At 49.6% G+C, this 23,554-nt stretch overlaps 1 protein-coding gene across 1 annotated transcript in view; it reads left to right on the forward strand.

The window, feature by feature from the left end:
* The window catches only part of TNNT1 (troponin T1, slow skeletal type), a 57,369-nt gene extending 53,593 nt beyond the window's left edge, over nt 1-3,776 (forward strand). The window contains exon 11 of the mRNA XM_083161729.1: nt 3,494-3,776. Coding sequence (XP_083017855.1) covers nt 3,494-3,539 — 46 coding nt within the window. The 3' untranslated portion in view covers nt 3,540-3,776. The remainder of the gene's footprint in view (nt 1-3,493) is intronic.
* The last annotated feature ends 19,778 nt before the right edge of the window (nt 3,777-23,554 follow it).

A 23,554-nucleotide genomic window follows, 5' to 3' on the forward strand; every position in this document is an offset into this window, starting at 1 on the left:
GTTTGCTGCATAGCTGTTATCACAGATGACGTGGTCAGGGCATGTGTGCTGTCAGGTTATAACCAGATATTAAATATTTCCATTGTCCTTCATTGTTACAAAGGACGGTTCATGGACTGGGTCCTGTCTTCCTTTTATCTGAGAGTTATTAGGCCAGTGTGGTGTAAAAGTGCCCATACACTAGGGCGATATACATGCAATTTGGGCTCTTTTCATGTGATTGCGACGATCAATCGCTTGAAAAGATTCCAAATCTCATGTGATTTGACAGCAGGTCCGATGCGATGTCTGGTCCCATGTGCGTGGCATTGTAGCACGGGAGTCTAACTGGCTGCAGAAGTGATCTGTTGGATCGCATATAGTGTTTCCTGGTTTGTTATTAGGTGAAAACCAACACACATAGGGCCAACATACGCGGACGGCTAGGTCACTATGTAATGGGTCCCATACATCGGCAATCACAATTAATGGTTTTCCAGAATACAAGAATCAAATAAAACTTGTAAAGGGATAATCAAAGCAGCTAAAATATTATATGAAGAGCGCATAGCCACTGAAAGCAAAACCAACCCAAAGAACTTCTTTTCATACATAAATAGTAAATGTTTAATTAAGGAAAACACAGGCACACTAACTGATACTAGTGGAAAAGGTGTTACTGAGGACAAGGGAAAAGCAAAACTGTTAAATGAGTTCTTCTCATCAGTATTTACTAAGGGAGAGCAGACTGTGGAACGAACATTTACCACAAACGGGACAAATAAGCCAGATCTCATTGTGGATTTCACGCCGAAGGAAATAATACTGAGGCTAAGCAAACTCAAAACAAATAAGTCACCAGGGCCAGATGGGATTCATCCAAGGGTATTAATGGAATTAAGGGATGAACTAGCTACCCCCCTACATTATATCTTTAACAAGTCACTATCATCAGGTATAGTACCAAAAGACTGGAGAATAGCAGAGGTAGTGCCAATATTCAAAAAAGGAAAAAAGGAAGATCACGCTAATTACAGACCTGTTAGTTTAACATCAATAGTGGGTAAACTATTTGAAGGATTTTTAAGGGATGGTATCCAGGAATATTTAGACCATCACCATCTACTCAGTACTAACCAACATGGGTTCGTGAAAAATCGTTCATGCCAAACTAATCTACTAGGGTTCTATGAAGAGGTTAGCAAAAACCTTGATAATGGAAATGCTGTAGATGTGATTTTCCTAGATTTCGCTAAAGCATTTGATACTGTCCCACACAAGAGGTTGATTAATAAAATGGAGAACCTGGGATTGGGTGAAAATATCTGCAGATGGGTAGGGAATTGGCTGTGTAATAGAGAATAAAGAGTGGTTGTGAATAGTGCCGTATCAGATACGATACTATTATTAAGTGGAGTGCCCCAGGGTTCAGTTTTAGGGCCCATTCTATTTACCATTTTTATTAACGATATTGGGATGGGGTTACTCAGCAATGTATCCATCTTTGCGGACGATACAAAACTTAGCAAAGTCATCAAATCATCAGAAGATGTCACCATGCTCCAAAATGATCTTGCAATTCTAGATGAGTGGGCAAAAATGTGGAAGATGAGGTTCAATGTAGATAAATGTAAGGTTATGCACCTTGGGAGACACAACCAGTGTGCTAGTTATAACCTTAGCGGAGAGGAACTGGGCAATTTCATACTTGAAAAGGATCTAGGAGACCAAATAGACAGCAAACTGGGATGTAGTGCCCATTGTAATGTAGCTACAAAAAAGGCCAACAAAATTTTAGCATATATAAAAAGGGGAATAGAAACTAGGGACTCAAGGGTAATTATGCCACTGTATAAAGCATTGGTAAGACCTCACCTCGAATACGGAGTGCAATTCTGGGCCCACATTATAAAAAGATAAAAAAAATTGAGCAACAAAGCTTATTAGGGGAATGGAGAATTTAAGCTACGAGGAGAGATTACGCAAGTTGGGACTATTTACATTGGAAAAGAGACGTTTAAGGGGGGACATGCTCAACATGTACAAGTATATCAGGGGCCAATATAAGGAACTGTCAGACACCCTCTTTTCTACTAGAAAGGAATCTAGGACGCGAGGGCATGAGTATAGATTAGATGAAAAAAGATTTCGTTCAGCTAATAGAAAGAATTTCTTTACGGTCAGAACAGTCAAACTCTGGAACTCTCTCCCCGGAGAGGTTGTGATGGCTGGCACAATAAATGCGGCAAAGTTGGACAAACATTTACTGGATAAAAACATCCATGGGTACAAATAAGAAATATAATCTGTTTGTAAAATATCAGAACCTACCAAATCAGCAATGGATAATCTATATTAGGTTGAACTAGATGGACGCAAGTCTTTTTTCAGCCTTACCCACTATGTAACTAAGATCCAGTGATTTTTTGGCCAGATAAATGGTTTCCACAATGTATTTGACTTGCCCATACATTACAGATTTATTTCAGTGATCGGCAGATTTTTCCCATCTAAAGATTGCATCTTCATATCTGGAAAGTGCCCATACATCACCTCAATCGATTGTCTTTTCACCTGTCACTTCTTGGCATAATTTAATTAGAAGAAGAAGATGAAACGGGGATGCCCACACATATAAAAAAGAATCGCAGATAATACCAGATTATTAAACATTTTTAAAAATCTGATTCCGCAATCGATTGGCCATCCCGATCAATTTTTGATCAGGATTGCCAAAAGGGGGAGCCCACACATTAAAGATTAATTGTGACAATCATCTCCAGATCTGAGGATTGTCACAATTAATTGCTGATGTATGAGGCCCATTAGTCTCCAAAGCCGTTCGCAAAGGGGATTTGCACATGCTGGACGTGCGATGAGGTAAATGGCTCAAGAGTCCCTGGCAAGTACCAGAGCAAGATATGCACACAATATATGAGCCATGGGGTACATGCCAGCATTATACACATGGGCAGCAGTGTGTATTACGGGAGATTTGCTGAGTTTTGATAATAGATGTGCAGAAAAGGTAGCCAGGTGAGGCACTACTATAAAAATGATTAGAATAATAAAAATAAGATTCTTTTTTTAATTATTTATATTTTTGACATACTTTATCAATTCAAAACGCCAACATATGTGCTAGTATGACAGGAAAGGCTGTGCCTCACCTGCCTCACCCCACCGCAAGCCTGCTTAGTACCCCAACCATTGGAACAGGGCAGAATTTGCCCCGTTCCGAAGGGACTGGAATGCCCCCCATAGAACAGCACATTCCGTCTATTGACATCCCATTTAGATGCGCAGGAAAATGTTTAATGTTAGAGCTTATCGTACACACACCTTGCAATCTGTTCGGCTGCTTGGAGCATCCCCAGGACCCTATAGGCGGCGTTGTACTTCCCATACTGAAGCTGCACAATCATATTCACATTTCTGACCTTCCAGGCTAATCTGGTAATAAAGATTTCTACCGTATCTACAGTAATTTATGTTTCTTGTATTTTGCCCATAGCAAAAAAGGAGCTGGAAAAGGACGTGTTGGAGGACGCTGGAAATGAAGAGCCATATTGGTGATTGCTAGTAATCCTACACATACAGTAACCCGCATGCTCTAATTGTCACATCACATCTCCAGTGGATTATCCTCCAAGCTCACATCCACACTGCTGCCTTCTATCATCTTCCAATGTCTAGTATATCGCTGCACAAGCTAAATACATTGTCAGCAATTATCCAGAAGTTTTTACTTTATTTTATTCTATCCAGTACGTATTTTCAGTCCAACAACCACAAAAACGTCCCTTGCTAAATAAAAAGCAGTGCAAAAACATCTGTGTGATTTCTTATGGCTCACATGTCTGAAAGTATCTTACTTACGGTTCACCACAACCCTGATAGAAACTAACGAGTGATTTATTATCATTGTGGTATTCTTACCTACTATTGTATTTCATTACACATCACTCATGACTCTGATCCAGTAGTAATGAATCATTACAAGAGCTGAAAAGCAGTATACCTCTGTTATGTGGCGAAGGACTGTATTATATACCTACCAACTGTCCCCTTTACCGAAGCAATGTCCCCGGTTTTTGGGGACGTTCCTACGGCCCGCCCGGGGCCAGCAGTGTCCCATGGTGGGGGGAGGGGGCAGTTGGGAGTCCCCGCTGCCACCCACTTGTCAGCGGGGAATAGACGCTGTGCGCATTCAAATTCCGACACTCACAGGATGCAGTGAGATATATTGCCGCGTGCCCTCCAAAGGTGTCCTAAGATACTTGCAGGGTGAGGCGGCATTCCAGTTATAAAAAAAATACTGAAAGCCAAAACTTGGTAGACAACATTTCAGCACCTTTTATGTGGTCACCTAAGTTTACCACACCGTATACTGTACCCCTTATACAAATCATACAACACAATAGTAACCCCCTTATGCTGTACTTGCCTGTTACACATTATGCCACATGGAATGAGCCAAAATTCACACTGACTGAGCCAAAATTCACACTATGGCACATGGATTGAGTCAAAATTAACATTTTGCCACATGGATTGAGCCAAAATTCACAATACTGGGGGGACAGCTGCCATCGGGCAGAAGTGAAAGCCATTGACAGCCAGGCAGAGAGCAGGGGGCTGCCCGGCTATATTCAGAGCACTGCAGGTCCTGTCTATTTGAAATAATACCCCATTCACACCAGAAAATGCAGCCTAGTCACTACATTTTCTGGTGTGAAGGGGAGAGAAACATCCCCCCTTATATCGAACTGACCCATTTACATGAGACTAGTATCAAATTGAAGATACTATCACTAGTATCCTATTGAATAACTTTTAAGTGAGCTTCGAATGATTTTGGTCCCATGAAACTGGGCCATTTGGTTCGTAGAGAAATCTGCCCTCAAAGAATATGAACAGCCATGAAATTACATTTCAGAAATCCAAAAATCGGTTTACCCGCAATATCTCCTGAACCAATTAACCCATATGAACCAGCTAGGTATCAGATTGAAGGCCCAGCGGTTTGGGTTTGAATGAGATCATTCAAACCTGTGATGCCATCGGGGAACTGGCAGCCATCAGAACTGGGTTGAGGTCAGAATTAGCGGATCCCATGTTATCCTATGGGGGAAATGTTCCAGCTTTGCCTGGCGGTATCTCAGGGTTGCCGACTTTCAAAAAATCCTCTCCGGGAGAAGCCCGGAGAGGAATCTTGCATTACGCGATTTGGGGGCGGGGCTTAACTGTGACGTCATTAAGCCCCGTCCCCATTACACCAAATAGCCGAAATTACTGTTATCCGTGGAGGGGGCGGGGCTAAAACGTCACGATTGTGCCGTTTTAGCTCCACCCCCTCCCCTGAGACCCGCGGATTGCGGCATATAAATGCTGCGATCGGGGGGCTCAGTGGGGGTCCCCCTGATTCCGGGAGGGTTGCCCACCCTTCCGGGGGCCGGGAGGAAGGACCCGATTTTCGGGAGACTCCCGCAAATTCCGGGAGGGTCGGCAACCCTGCGGTATCTCCAGTTCCCAGGGGGTCAGAGACGTATTTGGAGAGTGGTCCTGGAGCTGTAGCTCCATCAGGCCCATTGTAATTCCGGCCCTGAGCATCTCCATCGCTGCAAGAATGAGCGTGGCTACATCTGTACATACAGTATACTGTATTGTTTTTGCTGACTTTCAGAAGGCCCCAATCAGGAATCCCAATCAGGATTCTGCAACCATGTCTGAGCTGCAGAGCTCAACACACTGTACTGTGATTGTGTTATTGCAGTTTCGTCCCTGGCTGTTCAAAGCAGGAATCCGATGTGAATTGCATGTGGTGACTGGCCCACTTTTCCGGGAGTCAAGGAAATCCCTGCAAACATCAGGACTCTCCCTGACATGCTGGAAGATTTAGCAAACAGGACAATGGCTGTAAATATATTCTTTCAGCTTATCAGGACCCGATGTATATTACCCTGCTGGAAGTGCAAAGTGTATGTAAATTAGTTACCAGTAACCTGGAGTTTAGCTGATTACTTGCCTTGTTGAAGCGAAATAACCTTTATTATTCTGTGATTTCACACATTGCTATGGGTATAAACATGTTGCCCCAGCACACCAAGGGGCATTAGCGTGTGCATCTCAGAAGGGGGCATGACTTTGTGGCAATGCCATGATCACGAGTCCCGCATCATTATTCGCCATTGTGTGGGCATGACCATTGTTTTGACAGCTGCTGGCCATACCTCCATTCTCTCTGTCTCAGTGAATAGACACTGTGGCCTATATTCAGATCTGATCGCAGTACAAATTTGTTTGGAAAATGGGCAAAACCATGTGCACTGCAGGTGGGGCAGATGTAACATGTGCAGAGAGAGTTAGATTTGTGTGAGTTATTTTGTTTCTGTGCAGGGTAAATACTGGCTGCATTATTTTTACACTGCAATTTAGATTTCAGTTTCAGCACACCCCACCCAAATGTAACTCTCTCTGCACATGTTACATCTGACCCACCTGCAGTGCATATGGTTTTGCCCCTTTTCCAAACAAATTTGTACTGCAATCAGATCTGAATAAGGGCCAGTGTGTGCATACCTCCCAAGTGTCACGATTTCAGCGGGACAGTCCCGATTTTCGGGTCCTGTCCCGCTGTCCCACCCGCGGCCGGCATTGTCCCGCTGCGGGGGGTGGCAGTTGGGAGCCCCCCAAGCTGATTGAATAGACGCCCTGCGCATGCGCACAGCGTCTATTCGCGGCCGAAAATGGGGTCGCGGCTAATTTGCATAAGCCGCGCCCTCATTTGCTTTGCCGTGCGAGTGTCCCTATTCCAGCAGCCAAGAAGTTGGGAGGTATGTGTGTGTGTGCATACACACAGCATCTATTCACCACTGAGGGATACTGCTGCCTGCGGGTGGGACATGGGCAGTCACAAAAAAAGTGGCTACTACTAAAAGCTAAAAGCGGTATGGTGGAGAGGTATGCAAGTGTTAGTAGGTAATTCAGAGATCTTAGTTACATATATTTGCAATAATATGGTATGATTGTTTGTTTGTGTGTGTGTGTGTGTGTTCGTGTGTGTTCTTATCTTTCAAGAGATATAATTCTGTGAAAATTCTCTTCGATGAGAAGGCACATTGGAAGACGTAAGGATTTGCATGCTATTTCCATTTATAAAGGATATAGGACCTTATTCAGATTAGTACGCTTGCTGATGGTTGAGAAGTGAGCATGCGTATTTCTGTGCATGTGCATACGCCAGGTGTGGGGCGGTGGGTAGTCATGCCCAAGTAAACGCCCAGTGTTTCATGTGCGTTTTCATGGAAATTGCCTGGTGACGCAGGGGGGTGGGCAGCTGACATCACTGGATGTCATCTACCCGCCCAGTTCCTGTCGAGCGTGCATGCAAATCTCAGTGACCTGAGTCACTTAGATATGCGTGCATCTTCCACATCATTCGATGGTCGGCGACCATCGGATGATGTGGGTATTTCCCCATGGTCTGTGAAAGGATGTTTATGTTAAACATCCATTCTCAGATGTGCAGGAAAACCCACCGTGCGAGGGGGTGGACCGGCGAGCAGCGTCGTCATCTGGTGGACTCGCAAGGCTGAGAATTCGCAGCCTTGCGAGTCAGCCAGAAAAAGGGCCAAAGTAATAAACACAATAAGAGGATACTGCAAATACTACTATATGCCAAAAATAGGTGATATTTGTTTGTTTTAGAAGAAAATGATCATTCAAAATATAAAAATATTAAATGAAAATTTTTGGGCTTTGTATTTTTAAATCTATTACAAAATGCAGCTTTCACTTACAGGCTGATTCATTTCAGACCCGTTTGTATGCACCCAAATTCAGCCCTGTTTTCGATGGTGGGGGTCTGTTTTTTTCCTTTCAGGCTGCAAGAAAATATGGGCCTGATTCAGATCCGGTCGGTACTGCGTGCATTCATTGTGCATGCGCAGGCGGGTATCTGCGCATGTGCAGGCGTATGGTGCGTGCACCCACGGCGACCTTTCGGGTCGCTGGGTGCACGCATCCATGCCGGCGTGGGGGGGGGGGGCGTAGATGGGCGGGGGGCGCCGGGCTGCCCCATTACCATATGGGAACGCTGGGCGTTCTCATGGTAATGAGGCAGTGACGCGGGTGTGGGGGGCGGGTAACTGACATCACCGGAAGTCAGCTGCCCGGCCGTATCCACCCCAGCGTGCACGCATATATACGCAACTAAAAAGTCACTTATATAGGCGTGCACGCTAAACCTCATTCGATGGTCGGTGACTATCGAAAGATGTGGGCAGTTACCCGAGCAATGCGAATAGATGTTTATGCAAAACATCCATTCGCAGCTGTTTGGCCAAAGCCGCACTTTGAGGGGGCGGCGGGGGGGCGGTTGTTCACCGGGCAGGGTTTGGTGGACTCGCAAGGCTGCGAATTCGCAGCCTTGTGAATCAACCTGAATAAACCCCTCTGTCTGCTGCGGCTAGTGGGCATCTGATTGCAGCAATTGAATTGAATTGCTCCGATAAACACAAATTTGTATAGCATTGAATCACCTCTTAATTTATTTATTTATTTACAGTTTCTTATATTGTGCAGAAGATTCTGTTGAGCTTTACAATTGTAAACAGTGATAGAACAATAGACAGACATGGAGGTAAGAGGGCCCTGCTGCAAGCTTACAATCTATAGGGATGCTTCAGCATACCTCCCAACTTTGGTACCTCTGCCGGCGGGACGCTGCTGCTGCGCGCCGAAGGCGCGTCGCAATTTTCGGGGGGGCGCGTGACCTAATTTGGGGCGTGGCCTATACTCGCGGCTCCCCCCGCGAGGCCACGCCCCCATTTTGCCGCTATGGGGGCATGATCCAGAGGCTCTGTGAGCCTCTAGCCATGCCCCCAGCCCCCTGGCTGCGGGAATAGACGCTGTGCGCATGCGCACAGCGTTTATTCCCCGCTGTTTAGCAGCTGACGGGGGGACTCCCAACAGCCCCCCCACACCGCGGGACACTGCCGCCCGCGGGTGGGACATCGGGACAGGCCCTGACAATCGGGACTGTCCCGATAAAATCGGGACTGTTGGGAGGTATGCTTCAGGCACTGATCTACTGCTGGTGGCCTGAACACTGAACACTGAACACTGCTCCAACCCATAAACTATGAGTAAACACCCTGTTGCAACAACAACAACCATTCAGTTGCAAGTGGAGATGCAACTGAGTTACACACGACCTGAGTCACCCATATATGTATACAATCAGCTCAGACACATGCATGCAGTGGCAATTTTTACCTATGGGTGCAGGGCTGCAGCCCCCCACCCCCCAGGTAAAATCCACCACTGTAGTGAAGCTAGAGGCAGTCTGTGATACTGCACTGGCTTCACTGTGACTGGCAGTGACTTCCTATTGGAAGTCCGACCTGCCAGTCACCCATTGGGAGGTGTTCCATCCCTCCGGGATGCCTCTCTATTAGCTGCCAAGCAGCAACCCATAAAATCTGGTGTTTGCACATGCGCAGTACCTATGTTGGTACTGCACACGTGCTGGTCCCGGTGTATTATACAGGCGCCGGAACCATGATTTCCCTTCTATGGGCTGTTGCCGAAGCAGCCCATAGAAGCTGGCCACATACGCAGTACAGAGGTTTGTACTGCGCATGCGCCAGTCCCGGCACCTGTCATCATAGTACAAGCGCCGGGAACGCTGCACCTGTGTGTGGCAGGGACCAGAAGCCGACAGGGCAAGGGGTGCCTGCATTGTGGCCAGCGACGGCCCGTCTCCTGCCAAATGGTACGAGCCGCCACTGCATTCATGGTGTTAATAAATGCAAGATCCTTCTGTATAACAGACTTATATAACTCTTCAATAACCTGTAACTGTCTGAATACCCAGTCATCACATTGTGGTGGATTTATTTATGGTTCACTAACACCCAATCATTTTGCTGCACTTGACACTAACATTAACCAGTCTCTCCAGCCCCTGTACTTAAAGCACTTAAAATTTAGAAAGCCCCAGCATCAAATTTGCTGATTTCACTGTCATTGACTCTGAGAAAAATGCTAACAAAAAAGGTATGAGACAAACTTCACTTAAGCCAACATAGTAGATCAAACACGCGACAAATGGTGTGTCTAGCCCATGTTGAAAGTTAATGTTATAGTAAAGCTATATAATCCCCTCTATCAAATAATAACACAGAGCTTTCTTTATTTAGCTACAGTACATCATGTCAGGGCCTAGCAGAGGGGACAATGATGTACATTTGACATACAATTATATGCCAGTGACTAATTGCAGCACTTTGAGAATGAGAAGGCTGATATGCATAAACTCCAACATCTGAAGGGAAGAAATCAGTACACATGTGAGAAGGGGGCGTGGCCATGGGTAAAGTGGGTGTGGTCACCCCTCCTTTCCAAACGTTTACTGGGCATTTTTTTCCACGATGCCTCCCACCCTCCACATCCACTGCAAGAGCGTAACTACCATAGGTGCAAGGGGTGCAGCTGCTATGGGGCCCAGAGCTTAAGTAGGCCCATATTTAGTAAGTAATATGTTTTAATTACAGTTATCACCATCAGTTGCTAAATAAGGGGCCCTTACAAACCTTTGCTATGGGGCCTACGAATATCTAGTTACGCCCCTGATCCACTGCATGCAAAGTAACCCCGCATGCACTGTGCTTAGTTTTAGTCCCGCCACAGAGATAATTTAGAATTAAAACAACTCAATGACAGGCTGCGCAGGCCGGCTGCTCCCGAGTCCCCTCACGTCAAGGCCAACTCTCGCCACAGAGAGAGAAATATTGCTGTAGCGCTGCCTCACTGGCTCTGTCGTGGTGCCGAAAAAGTCAGAAAGCGCATGCACCAGGGACGGCATCTCTAGGAGCCACTTACACATTGGAAAGCCCCAGAGTGGCAGAGCTGCGGCTCCGTTGGGCTGCGTGACGTCATGGGCGCGACATACGCTGCCTGGACCGCAATGCACCAGTGGGAATGGGTGCATTGGCTTAGATTTCTGCTTCACACCTGCCGGGCCCGATCCAGATCATCCGTTTCTCAAGCTTGGAGTTGGAGGACCTGAGGTAAGGCCAGAAAACCTGAAAACTGGTACATTTTTTTTATAGCCGGTACAGACTGTTAAAAAACGGTACTGTACCGCTTAATCGGTACAGTTGGAGGGTATGGAGATGGTATTATTGCAATGTAAGAGGATAACGGTCTTGCCACGGGCAAAATAATCAAAAATATTTGCCAAACAACCTCCAAAAAACCCCATGATTTTTAGGGTACTCCCACTTCCTTGCCACCTTCATAATAGCCTTGGTTGTAAGAAGGGAGATGCAATCTATCTGCAATGCTACAATTCCTCTCCGAATGTATGCCCACCTCCCACAAGCCCTACATTGGCTCCCCTTTCCTTCATAATACAATTCAAGCTCCTCCCATTCACTTATAATGCCCTCAGCAGTGGCAGAACTCTGGGAGGCAATGGAGTCATCTGCCGCCGGGCTCCTGCTCTCAAGGGGGCACCTCTCCTTCCCTACAAGTTGAAATCCATTAATTGAAAGCCATTGAAATAGCATTTGTGGCTGAGTTCTGAAATATATATATGTGTTCTTTCTCTCTCCATATATAAATAGATATATATTTCATGCGACATATATGTGTGTGTGTGTGTGTGTATATATATGGTTGTGTGTGTATGTGTGTGTGGATGTGTTGTGGGCACCAATATATATCTTGCCTCCGGGCGCCCTCACCCATTCTTCTCCCACCTACATATCTGATCTTATCTCTCATTACACTCCCTCCTGCTCTCTACGCTCCGCAAATGCACATTGCCAACTTGTTACTTCCTCCCATTTCTGCCTCCAAGATTTTGGCCGTTGTGCTCCCTATCCCTGGAATTCTCTAGCTCTCTCTATCAAACTCTCCACCTCCCTATAAAACTTTAATTGGTCCCTCAAGAACCAGTTCCTCATTAAACCCAGTCATCTCTCATGCTGACTTTCTGTTTATGCTCACTTCTACTCCTTCTGGGTGGATGTATTAATATACATCGCCACCCATCACCGCCCGGCCACCGCGATGCCAGCGCATATGTACTAACATATGCGGCTGGCATCGCGGTGCAGTGACGGAGGCCCCCGTGATACCTGTAATGTGATGTGCGGGGGGGGGGTCTCCATCACCCATCACCTCCCTGCCGTCTCCTGCTCTTCTCATGACGGGACAGCTCAGCGTGGCTGTCCTCAGCGCCTCATCCTCCCCCCTGCAGCCAGAAGGACGTGCGGCTGCCTTGCTAGGGGGAGGAGGAGTTTACCTTCCCGGTCAGGGGGACCTGCAGCAAGGTAAGCCCGGGGGAGAGGGAGAGGGGGTCGGCAGAGGCGGCGGGTTTGCGGTGGAGGCGGTGAGCGGCAAAAAGAAGCCCATAGGCTTCTAGGGTGGCGATACCCTGCTATGCGGTCATGCTGCCGCCGGACATTAATACATTAGGAAATGCTGTAAAACCCCCGAAAATGGGTGTTTTACCACATTTTTAGCTTAATACATCCTGCTGTCTGTCCCTCCCCTTTAGAATGTAAGCTCTCACAAGCAGGGCCCTCTGTCATTATGTGCTTTTTTTTTATATATACATGTATAATATATATATATATCTATATATATATATATATAGATATATATATATATCTATATATATATCTATATACTAGGTGATTCATCGCGCCCTACGGGCGCTCTTCACACCGGTGTAAGGGGCTACGCCCCTTAATTTGTGAACGTTTGTATTGTGAGAAATAGGGTTAGAATTGTATGAAAGATGCCCTGTATTGCAGCTTCTGCCAGTGGGTGAGGGTCCAGCATGGCAGCACAAGAGTACAGGACGGTGGCCCTGAGTCAGTGTCTCCTCCTACTGGGTGGGAGTTAGGGTGCATGAGAGCAGGAGGCTGGGATATGAGGCATAATAGGGGTATGTGGGCAACACAGCATCAGCGATTACCCAGTGGTGGAAGTTACGGTTCAGGAGAGCAGGAAGCTGGGTAGTGATAGGGGTGTGTGGGCATACGGGGGACTAAAGAGGGTGGTGGACACTGTGCAGCTTCTGCCAGTGGGTGAGGGTCCAGCGTGGCAGCACAGAAGTACAGGACGGTGGCCCTGAGTCAGTGTCTCCTCCGACTGGGTGGGAGTTAGGGTGCATGAGAGCAGGAGGCTGGGCTTTAAAGCATGATAGAGGAATGTGGAAAACACAGGGTGAGCGGGTCCCCACTGGCGGAAGTTACGGGGCAGGAGAACAGGAGGCAGGGAAGTGATAGAGGTGTGTGGGCATGAGGGGTAATAAAGGTTTTTGGCTGTTGCGGAGTAGGGATAGGCATTGGTGCAGACACCATCGAGGGTTGGCATTGATGGCGATTTTGCACCCTGCCATCGATAGTAGTAACATATTACTTGAATAACCATCGATTGTTGTAGCTATCGATGGTCATCCATTATATCTGACTGAATAGGCCGTGGGTCAATCAGAACTTGGTGGCCTAAAAAAATTTGAAACTTGATCGGTTCTCCTTTGCCATCGTTGTAGGGAAACCATCTTGTCCTCCCACATTGATGGCAAAAGTATTCAACATCGGCCATAAACCATCGATTATTTGAAATCATTGATGGTCGATGGGCATCCCTAGAACTGGAGGAGGGTGGGGGACAGTATGCAGCTCCCGGCAGTGGGTGAGCGTCTCCTCCCACTGGGAGGGAGTGAGCGTGCATGAGAGCAGGAGGCTGTATAATAGTGGTATGTGGGCAAGACATTGATAAAAGTTGTGGCGCTGGTGCAGAGGGCAGTGGGGAAACCTGCAGTGCGGCAGCCAGGGCCGGATTTCCCACCTAGGGGCAGTACCTGCTTGTGGCGGTACAGGATCCCCCATTGTCACAGGGGTACGTGAAATGCGGGAGCGGGGTCGCGGTGGTCCGCTGGGGGGTGGAATTGCCGGAAGGGGGTCAGGGGGGTCTGCATATTGCTGGAGGGGGGGGTGGTGTGCGGGGATCCGCGATTAGCGGGAGGGGGTCCGCAAATCGTGGGAGGGGGCGCGGGGGGGCTTGAATCGAGGGAAGGGGGGTCCGCAAATTGCGGGAGGGGGGTTGTTGGGGTTAGTGAATTGCGGGAGGGGGGGTTGTGGAGGTCCGTGAATTGCGGAAGGGGCGCGGGGGGTGCCGTGAGTCAAGGGGGTTGGGCGCTGGGGGGTGGTGCGGGGGTCCGTGATTCCCGGGACGGGTCATGAATCGCAGGAGGGGGGGTCGTGGGGGGCTGCGAATCGCAGGAGGGGGGCGTGGGGGGTGCCGTGAATTGCATGAGGGGGGGTGTGAATCAAGGATGGGGGGGCGCAGGGGGGTGGTGCGGGGGTCCGTGAATCGCAGGAGGGGGCATGAATCGCGGGAGGGGGGTCGTGGGGGGCTGCGAAACGCAGGAAGGGGGGTGTGGGGGGGTGCCGTGAATTGCGTGAGGGGGGCATGAATCGCGGGAGGGGGGGTCCCCGAATCACGGGAGGGGGGCTGCAAATTGCGGGAGGGGGCGCTGGAGGTGGTGTGTGAATTACGGGGCGGTTGCAAATCGTGAGAGGTGCCGAGGGGGTCCGCAAATCGCGGGAGGGGGGGTGCCGTGAATCACGGGAGGGGGCGGTGGTCCGCAAATCGCAGAAGGGGGGGTCGCGGGCTTTTAATGCCGGGAGGGGGGGTTCGCGGGGGTCCCGCGAATCGCGGGAGGGGGTTGCTGGGGTTCCGCGATTCGTGGGAGGGTCGCGGGGTCCCGCGATTCGCAGGAGGGTGGGTTGCGGGGGTCCCGCGAATTGCGGGAGGGGGGTTGCGGGGGTTCCGCGAATCGTGGGAGGGGGGGTTGCGGGGGGTCCTGCGAATCGCGGGAGGGGGGTCGCGGGGGTCCTGGCAGAGGGTAGGGATATGCAGGAGTAATGGTGGATTGTGGCTGTGGAGTAATGGTGGATGGTGGGCGTGTACTGTAGCCCTGGCTGGGCGGGGGGAGTTGATGTCAAGGGGGTGGAACGTTCTACACATGAAAATGTTCTACACAGGAACGTTCTACACAGGGGTTGAGTGACAGATCTGGCTAAATATATAAGAGATATATATATATAGATATATATATATATATGTCTGCCTAATAATTGCTTCAGTGTCCTGTCCCTTGACAGAACTGTTTTCATTTACAATGTTCTTGTCTTAAATCGCCTTGTAATGTAATTCCTTTTTTTTTTTATATAGATATATTTTTGCTACTTTATGTATTGTTAGGTGCTGCGGAACCCTTGTGGCATGTATCATAAAATCATTTTCTAAAGAGTTAACTGACGTCTGGGAAGTCCACTCTCCCTCTCAGGTGTTCACCGGTCAAGACTTACCAGCAGAACCTGCAGCTAAAAACATTATTGTTTATTTATGCACATTCCCTGGCTGTCTGAACCAAGATCTAGGGACAGTGATGTGTGATGCAGCAACGACAGCTGCAGTTTTCAAAATTCATAGCTGCAGAAAAAAAAACATCCTTTTAAGTCTGGGAGCATATAGATCAGGGTTGCCGACCCTCCCGGAATTTGCGGGAGTCTCCCGAAAATCGGGTCCTTCCTCCCGGCCCCCGGAAGGGTGGGCAACCCTCCCGGAATCAGGGGGAACCCCACTGAGCCCCCCGAACGCGGCATTTATATGCCGCAATCCGCGGGTCTCAGGGGAGGGCCGGAGCTAAAACGGCACAATCGTGACGTTTTAGCCCCGCCCCCTCCATGGATATAAGTTATTTCTGCTATTTGATGTAATGGGGGCGGGGCTTAATGACGTCACAGTTAATCCCCGCCCCCAAAACTCGTAATGCAATATTCCTCTCCGGGCTTCTCCCGGAGAGTATTTTTTTAAAGTCGGCAACCCTGATATAGATCCTTATCTAAGACCCATGATCTCTCCTCCGGACCGTATCCCTTCTAATAGGCGATAAAATGAAGAGAGCCCCGGTAGATCTTGGAATCCAAGATTATTTCCACCAAGAACTCTTGTTGCCCTTGTACCTCCACAGAAGGTATTCCTTTACCAATTTTAGGAGGGAACTTGCTGGAAAAATTACGGGTTTAAGGAGAGAGGCATGGAACGTATTAGCAGTTTTGAGAGCCTGCCCGGCGGCATTAAACGTTTCTGTCAGGCCCTGTATACCTAAAAAGTGGGTGGGGTCATAAATCAGTGTTCCCTACCGGTGAATGCCCTGGTCCCCCCCCCCCTCCCCCCGGGCCAGTCCGAACCTGAATATTGAATAGCCTCCATATAGCAGCATACTGTGCGTAATGGGTATTACCGCAGCATAATGTGTATAAGGGGAAATACTCAGGGCCGGCTCTAACACTAGGCAGCTTTAGGCAGCTGCCTAAGGTGCCAGGATCTAGGGGGGCGCCACCAAGTCTGCCTATCAAAAAATCAAGGATGTCTGTGAGGATACTTGTTGTTCTTAATACAGGTGGTTGCTGTGGAATCTCTATGACCTCACCTCCGTACTTTCTCTTGAGGCATACTTCCCTACTTTGCTGCCCTCTCTTCCTGTACTCTGTTGTGAGTGGCAAAGTGGAGGGTGCTGGGGTCTTGCCCACCTACTGGGGGGGCTGGGAGGACCACTCAATTTTGGGAGGCTCCTTGCCATTCCAGAATGTTCGGCAAGTATGCATTAAGGGGTTGGAAAATGGTTATTGGTGGCAGTATTGGGGGGGGGGGGGGGGCAGCAGGTTGCAGTTTTGAGTGTCGACATGGAAACTTTAACCTGTGTCCATGTTGACTGTGTGGACAATCGGGTGAAAAAACAGTGAAAAACCCCATGTTGACCTTTTGACTGTTGACCTTGCCCATGTTGACCTAATGCTTGTGTCAACCTAATTATCTGTCAACCTAAAGCCATGTCGACCTAGACCCATGTCAACCTTGACCCATGTCGACCTAGACCCATGTCGACCTAGTTGTGTTGACCCAATGCTTGTCGACCTAGTTGTTGTATACCAAATGATCCACACCCGTCCAAATGTAGGATACCGCCACAGGGTGGTATAATTCATATTGAGCTTTTTTGGGGCGGGGACAGAGTTAGCCCAGAGCAGAGGAAATGTTGGACAAGCCCACCTAATGTGCACACACACTCTTCTTATACACCTTTGTACTAATTCCTTAATATAATAATTTAGGAGCTATGTACTATATGTTTGAGGATTTAAAAAAATATATATATATATATGTATTGGAAAAATATATATATATTGGAAAAGTATGTTTTCGGCTCTCTCAGAACAATCCATATATTGCCATTGCAGGTCTGTAAATTGTAATGTGCATTTCCAGGTAATTGGTGGAGTATCTATACACGTGGGTCAAAGCAGTATCCATTCCATAGAATGACAGTGTCAACAGGCAATAGGTCAACACATACGACAAGGTTGACATTGACAAGGGTGCATACCTCCCAACATTCTATGATGCAGAAGAGGGCCGACATTTGGGAGTGTGGCCTCACAGTGAGGGGCATGGCATTTTAATAGCTTCACTCCTGTGAGGCCACGCCCCCATGTTACCACTGCTGCATGTTATCAAAGCGCACAGCATCTATTCACCTCTGCCCAACGGGTGGCAGCGGGGACTCCCAACTGCCCCCCCCCCCCACCATGGGACATATCTGGCCCCGGGCGGGACACGGGAATGTCACAGACGGGAGTTGGGAGGTTTGAGGGTGACATTAACAAAAGGTCAATACAAGCAAAAGGTTGACACATGAACAGTGGACAGTAATTGGGACTGTCCCAGTGTAGCAGGACCAGTACAAGGTACCTAGCCATCCTAGACCAGGCATGTCCAAAATCCGGCCCGGGGGGGGGGGGGCAATTGCGGCCCGTGATGGGACTTCAAGCGGCCCGGAGCCTCCCGCTGGAAGCGGGCGGCTGGAGGCTGATGTGGGACGCACAGGACTCTAGAGGTGGGAGTCCAGTGAGCATGACTTTAACCTTGCCGGCTTGCTGTCTGCATCGGTGAGAGGGTGCCGGCTGCCACTGTGAGGCGTGTTTGCCGTCTTTCAGATGAGTATGTGTCCAACTCCTGCTGCTGCAATCATATATCACCCTCCACCACAATCACAGTGATAGCAGTGTGCAGGGAGGGGGGGCAGCAAAGGGGAAGCTTGCTCCCGTAATATGCAGAGTGGAGGAGGAAGGCGGCGGGAGCCCAAGCATCTGTCTCCTGCAGGGTAATATACAGTGAAGGGAGGCAGTATGTGCTACATATAGTGAAGGAGGGTCAGGCTGGGGGACATACAGTGATGGACATATAGTGAAGGAGGGGCATGCTGGGGGACATACAGTGAATGGAAGCAGAGTGGGTACTTGTTTCCTATCTGGGCGCCCAGGTTTTCTACGTACGGCACCGTACTGAAATCGGATCGCATCGCATCGTACACATACACGATATTGAACGATGCGATGCGATGCGATGCGATCCGATTTCCCATAGGAAACAATGTTAAATGGCTCAATTTAGCCAAATTATCATAGGAACAATAGTAAATGGGCCAAAAACACCCCTGAACATTGAAATGTCCCCCCAAAAGTAGTTGACGCCACCCCGCCATCAACGTGAACCCGAAGCGTGGCGAGCGCAGCGAGCCCGCGAGGGGCGGCGGTACGCGTCCTCCGACCTTTTCATGCCCTACTATCCACTAGGGCGTGGAGTGAGAATAGAATAGTGTGGCGAGCGCAGCGAGCCACCGAGCCCGAAGCGTGGCGAGCGCAGCGAGCCCCGCGAGGGGACGCGGATACCTTCACAGTTATACGCGTCCCCTCGCGGGCTTCCCAGGTGTCCATGGCGACGCGGACACCTGGGAAGCCCGCAAAGGGACGCGTTTACCTGTGAAGGTATCCGCGTCCCCTCGCGGGGCTCGCTGCGCTCGCCACGCTTCGGGCTCGGTGGCTCGCTGCGCTCGCCACACTATTCTATTCTCACTCCACGCCCTAGTGGATAGTAGGGCATGAAAAGGTCGGAGGACGCGTACCGCCGCCCCTCGCGGGCTCGCTGCGCTCGCCACGCTTCGGGTTCACGTTGATGGCGGGGTGGCGTCAACTACTTTTGGGGGGACATTTCAATGTTCAGGGGTGTTTTTGGCCCATTTACTATTGTTCCTATGATAATTTGGCTAAATTGAGCCATTTAACATTGTTTCCTATGGGAAATCGAATCGGATCGCATCGCATCGCATCGCATCGTTCAATATCGTGTATGTGTACGATGCGATGCGATCAGATTTCACTACGGAGAATAGCATGGTGCTCAATTTACTTAGTGGGCGCCCAGATAGGAAACAAGTACCGCAGAGTGATGGACATTCAGAGAAGGGGGGCAGGCTGGGGGACATAGAGTGAATGGGGGCACAGTGGGAGGCATACAGTGAATGGGGTACATACATCGAAGGAGGGGCAGTCTATGGGAATATACAGTGAAGGGGGCCGCGTGGGGGACATACAGTGATGCAGTGATGGAGGGCAGGCTGGGGAACATACAGTGAATGGGGGCAGGCTAGGGAACATAGAGTGAATGGGGGCAGGCTGGGGAACATACAGTACAGTGAATGTTGGCAGAGTGGGGGACATAGAGTGAAGGAGGGGCATGCTGTGGGACATACAGTGGAGAGGCACGCTGGGGGACATACAGTGAAGAAGGGGCACGCTGGCGGACATACAATGAAGGAGGGTCAGGCTGGGGGACATACAGTGATGGACATATAGTGAAGGAGGGGCATGCTGGGGGACATACAGTGAATGGAAGCAGAGTGATCGACATTCAGAGAAGGGGGGCAGGCTGGGGGACATAGAGTGAATGGGGGCACAGTGGGAGGCATACAGTGAATGGGGTACATACATCGAAGGAGGGGCAGTCTATGGGAATATACAGTGAAGGGGGCCGAGTGGGGGACATACAGTGATGCAGTGATGGAGGGCAGGCTGGGGGACATACAGTGAATGGGGGCAGGCTAGGGAACATAGAGTGAATGGGGGCAGGCTGGGGAACATACAGTACAGTGAATGTTGGCAGAGTGGGGGACATAGAGTGAAGGAGGGGCATGCTGTGGGACATACAGTGGAGAGGCACGCTGGGGGACATACAGTGAAGGAGGGGCACGCTGGCGGACATACAGTGAAGGAGGGTCAGGCTGGGGGACATACAGTGATGGACATATAGTGAAGGAGGGGCATGCTGGGGGACATACAGTGAATGGAAGCAGAGTGATCGACATTCAGAGAAGGGGGGCAGGCTGGGGGACATAGAGTGAATGGGGGCACAGTGGGAGGCATACAGTGAATGGGGTACATACATCGAAGGAGGGGCAGTCTATGGGAATATACAGTGAAGGGGGCCGAGTGGGGGACATACAGTGATGCAGTGATGGAGGGCAGGCTGGGGGACATACAGTGAATGGGGGCAGGCTAGGGAACATAGAGTGAATGGGGGCAGGCTGGGGAACATACAGTACAGTGAATGTTGGCAGAGTGGGGGACATAGAGTGAAGGAGGGGCATGCTGTGGGACATACAGTGGAGAGGCACGCTGGGGGACATACAGTGAAGGAGGGGCACGCTGGCGGACATACAGTGAAGGAGGGTCAGGCTGGGGGACATACAGTGATGGACATATAGTGAAGGAGGGGCATGCTGGGGGACATACAGTGAATGGAAGCAGAGTGATGGACATTCAGAGAAGGGGGGCAGGCTGGGGGACATAGAGTGAATGGGGGCACAGTGGGGGGGCATACAGTGAATGGGGTACATACATCAAAGGAGGGGCAGTCTATGGGAATATACAGTGAAGGGGGCCGAGTGGGGGACATACAGTGATGGAGGGCAGGCTGGGGGGCATACAGTGAATGGGGGCAGGCTGGGGAACATACAGTGAATGGGGGCAGGCTGGGGAACATACAGTACAGTGAATGTTGGCAGAGTGGGGGACATAGAGTGAAGGAGGGGCATGCTGTGGGACATACAGTGGAGAGGCACGCTGGGGACATACAGTGAAGGAGGGGCACGCTGGCGGACATACAGTGAAGGAGGGGCATGCTGGGGGACATACAGTGAATAGGGGCATGCTGGGGGACATACAGTGAATGGGGGCAGGCTGGGGAATATACAGTGAATGGGGGCATGCTGGGGGACATACAGTGAATGGGGGCCGAGTGGGGGACATACAGTGATGGAGGGCAAGCTGGGGGACATACAGTTAAAGGGGGCAGGCTGGGGAACATACAGTGAATGTTTGCAGAGTGGGGGGCATACAGTGAAGGAGGGGCATGCTGGGGGACATACAGTGAATGGGGGCAGAGAGGGGGCATACAGTGAATGATGCAGAGTGGGGGACATACAGTGAATGGGGCAGAGTGGGGTACATACAGTAAATGGGGAAGAGGTGGGGACATACAGTGAATGTGGGCAGAGTGGGGGACATACAGTGAATGGGTTAGATTGGGGGACATAAAATTAATGGGGCAGGCTGGGGGAAATACGAGTAAGGGGTCAAGTAGGGGAATATTTAGTGAAGGGGCATGCTGGGGAACATACAGTGAGTGGGGCAGCGGCGTAGCTTTGTTTGGGGCGCCCCCCTGCCGTTAATGGGGGGGCTCCCCCCCCTCCTCACCCGTCCGTCCGGCCCCCGGTGCCTGCCCCCTGTGTCGCCTCCCCCCATTGCCGCATGCTTACCTGTCCGCGCGTCCCGGCTCCCCTCCTGGCTTCAATAAATTCTATGCAGATGGACCACAATAAAATGGCCGCCCCCTGCTTTATGGGGCGGCCATTTTATCGTGGTCCGTCTCCATAGCATTGATTGAAGCCAGGAGTGGAGCCGGGACACGCGGACAGGTAAGCATGCGGGGCATGGGGGCGGGGGGATGACTATAGCACCGCAGCCCCCCCCCCCGGCGCCCCCATATGCACAGCGCCCCCCCGCGACCGCGGGGGCTGCGGTGCTATAGTTACGCCACTGGAGTGGGGGCATGCTGGGGGACATACAGTGAGTGGGGCCATGCTGGGGGACATACAGTGAATTGGGGCAGAGTGGTGGACCATTCTGATGTGATAAATGGTTCAAAGAATAACAGGCTGAATGGTCGGCCCCCACACATTTTCACCTCACCAAAACTGGCCCTCTTTGCAAAAAGTTTGGACACCCCTGCCCTAGAAAAAGCTGAACAATAGCGCCCCCTGTATCCCTAAATACACATACATTAATCGATTCTTTAAATATTGCTATATTCATTTTTAGATTTATGAGCAACATATATATATATAAAAATAATAACACTATAAAAATAATAGCAATAACATAATTACTGTCTGCAGGATCACTATGTAATATTAAGAGCATTTCTTAGCTCACCATATAATACTAGAGCATTTTAGTGACATGACAATACAAAAAGCATTAGTGTGACCACAAGACAACACAAAGAACATTACTGTGGCGAAATTCCCCAAATACTAAGAGCGTTTTTGTGACCACCAGATAATACAGAGAGAATTTCTGTGACCACTAGGCAATATGGAGCACACTTTATTGACCATCAGACAATATGGAGAGCATTTAAGTGATCTCCAGACAATACAGGGAGCATTACTGTGTCTGCCATACAAGACTGACAACATTTACAATAATAAGTGCAGTTTTTGACCACCAGGTAATATGAAGATCATTTTTGTGACCTTCAAACATATCTTGTCATCATTAAATAACCTTCCTGAAAAAACATTAATTTCTTCAGCAACAATGTGATGCAGTTAACATCTTGGTGGACGGGATATCCGCAATTGGAATACCAACACTGGCATCCTAAGTTGTGGCCACAAGACTGGCGCCGGAATCCCATCATCAATTAGGCTGTGGCAGTACAAGTGACAGCCAAGGAATAAAATTAAGGGCAAATTTATTCCATGCTGGTTAGCTATCACCCATCCTGATGTTCTGTGGGAGGTAAAGTTATTTGGGTGACTGCCAGATTGCTGTGCCAATGTGACTTACTGATGGAGCCAGTACTTTATGTACATTGTGTTTAACCGCCAGCTGGTCAGCCTAAAGCCAAAACCTCCTTCACATGCCATTAGATCCTACATGCCAGCTGTATAAACTTTGTTACATGCACATGGGCAGTATGACTGGTGAGTCCCTAAGCGTATGCACACAGCATCTATTCACAGGAGACATAGGGGCTGGCGGCATGCCAGCATCTCAGAGAGCACTTAGCACACCCCCACATCCCCTTTTCGGGCACTCCCGGTTCACGAAGCCTATATGCAAAATGAGAATCAGCCATGCGATCAGGTCTTAATTACCCCTAGAGACAGGGCTGGCGCCACCACTAGGCAGCTTTAGGCATTTGCCTAGGGCGCCGGCCACTGGAGGGTGGAAGTTCGGAGCAGCCAGGTGACGGTGACGCCCCCCCCCCCCAGGCTACTGTATATGCAGCAGGGGGGTCCGCGCGGCCTGAGGGGTACCTTCGGCGCCCCCACCGCCCCCAGCAACTTACAAGGCCC

This window comes from Crinia signifera, chromosome 19 (genome assembly GCF_055691185.1).
Source record: "Crinia signifera chromosome 19, ASM5569118v1, whole genome shotgun sequence".
NCBI classification, from domain to species: Eukaryota; Metazoa; Chordata; class Amphibia; order Anura; family Myobatrachidae; genus Crinia; species Crinia signifera.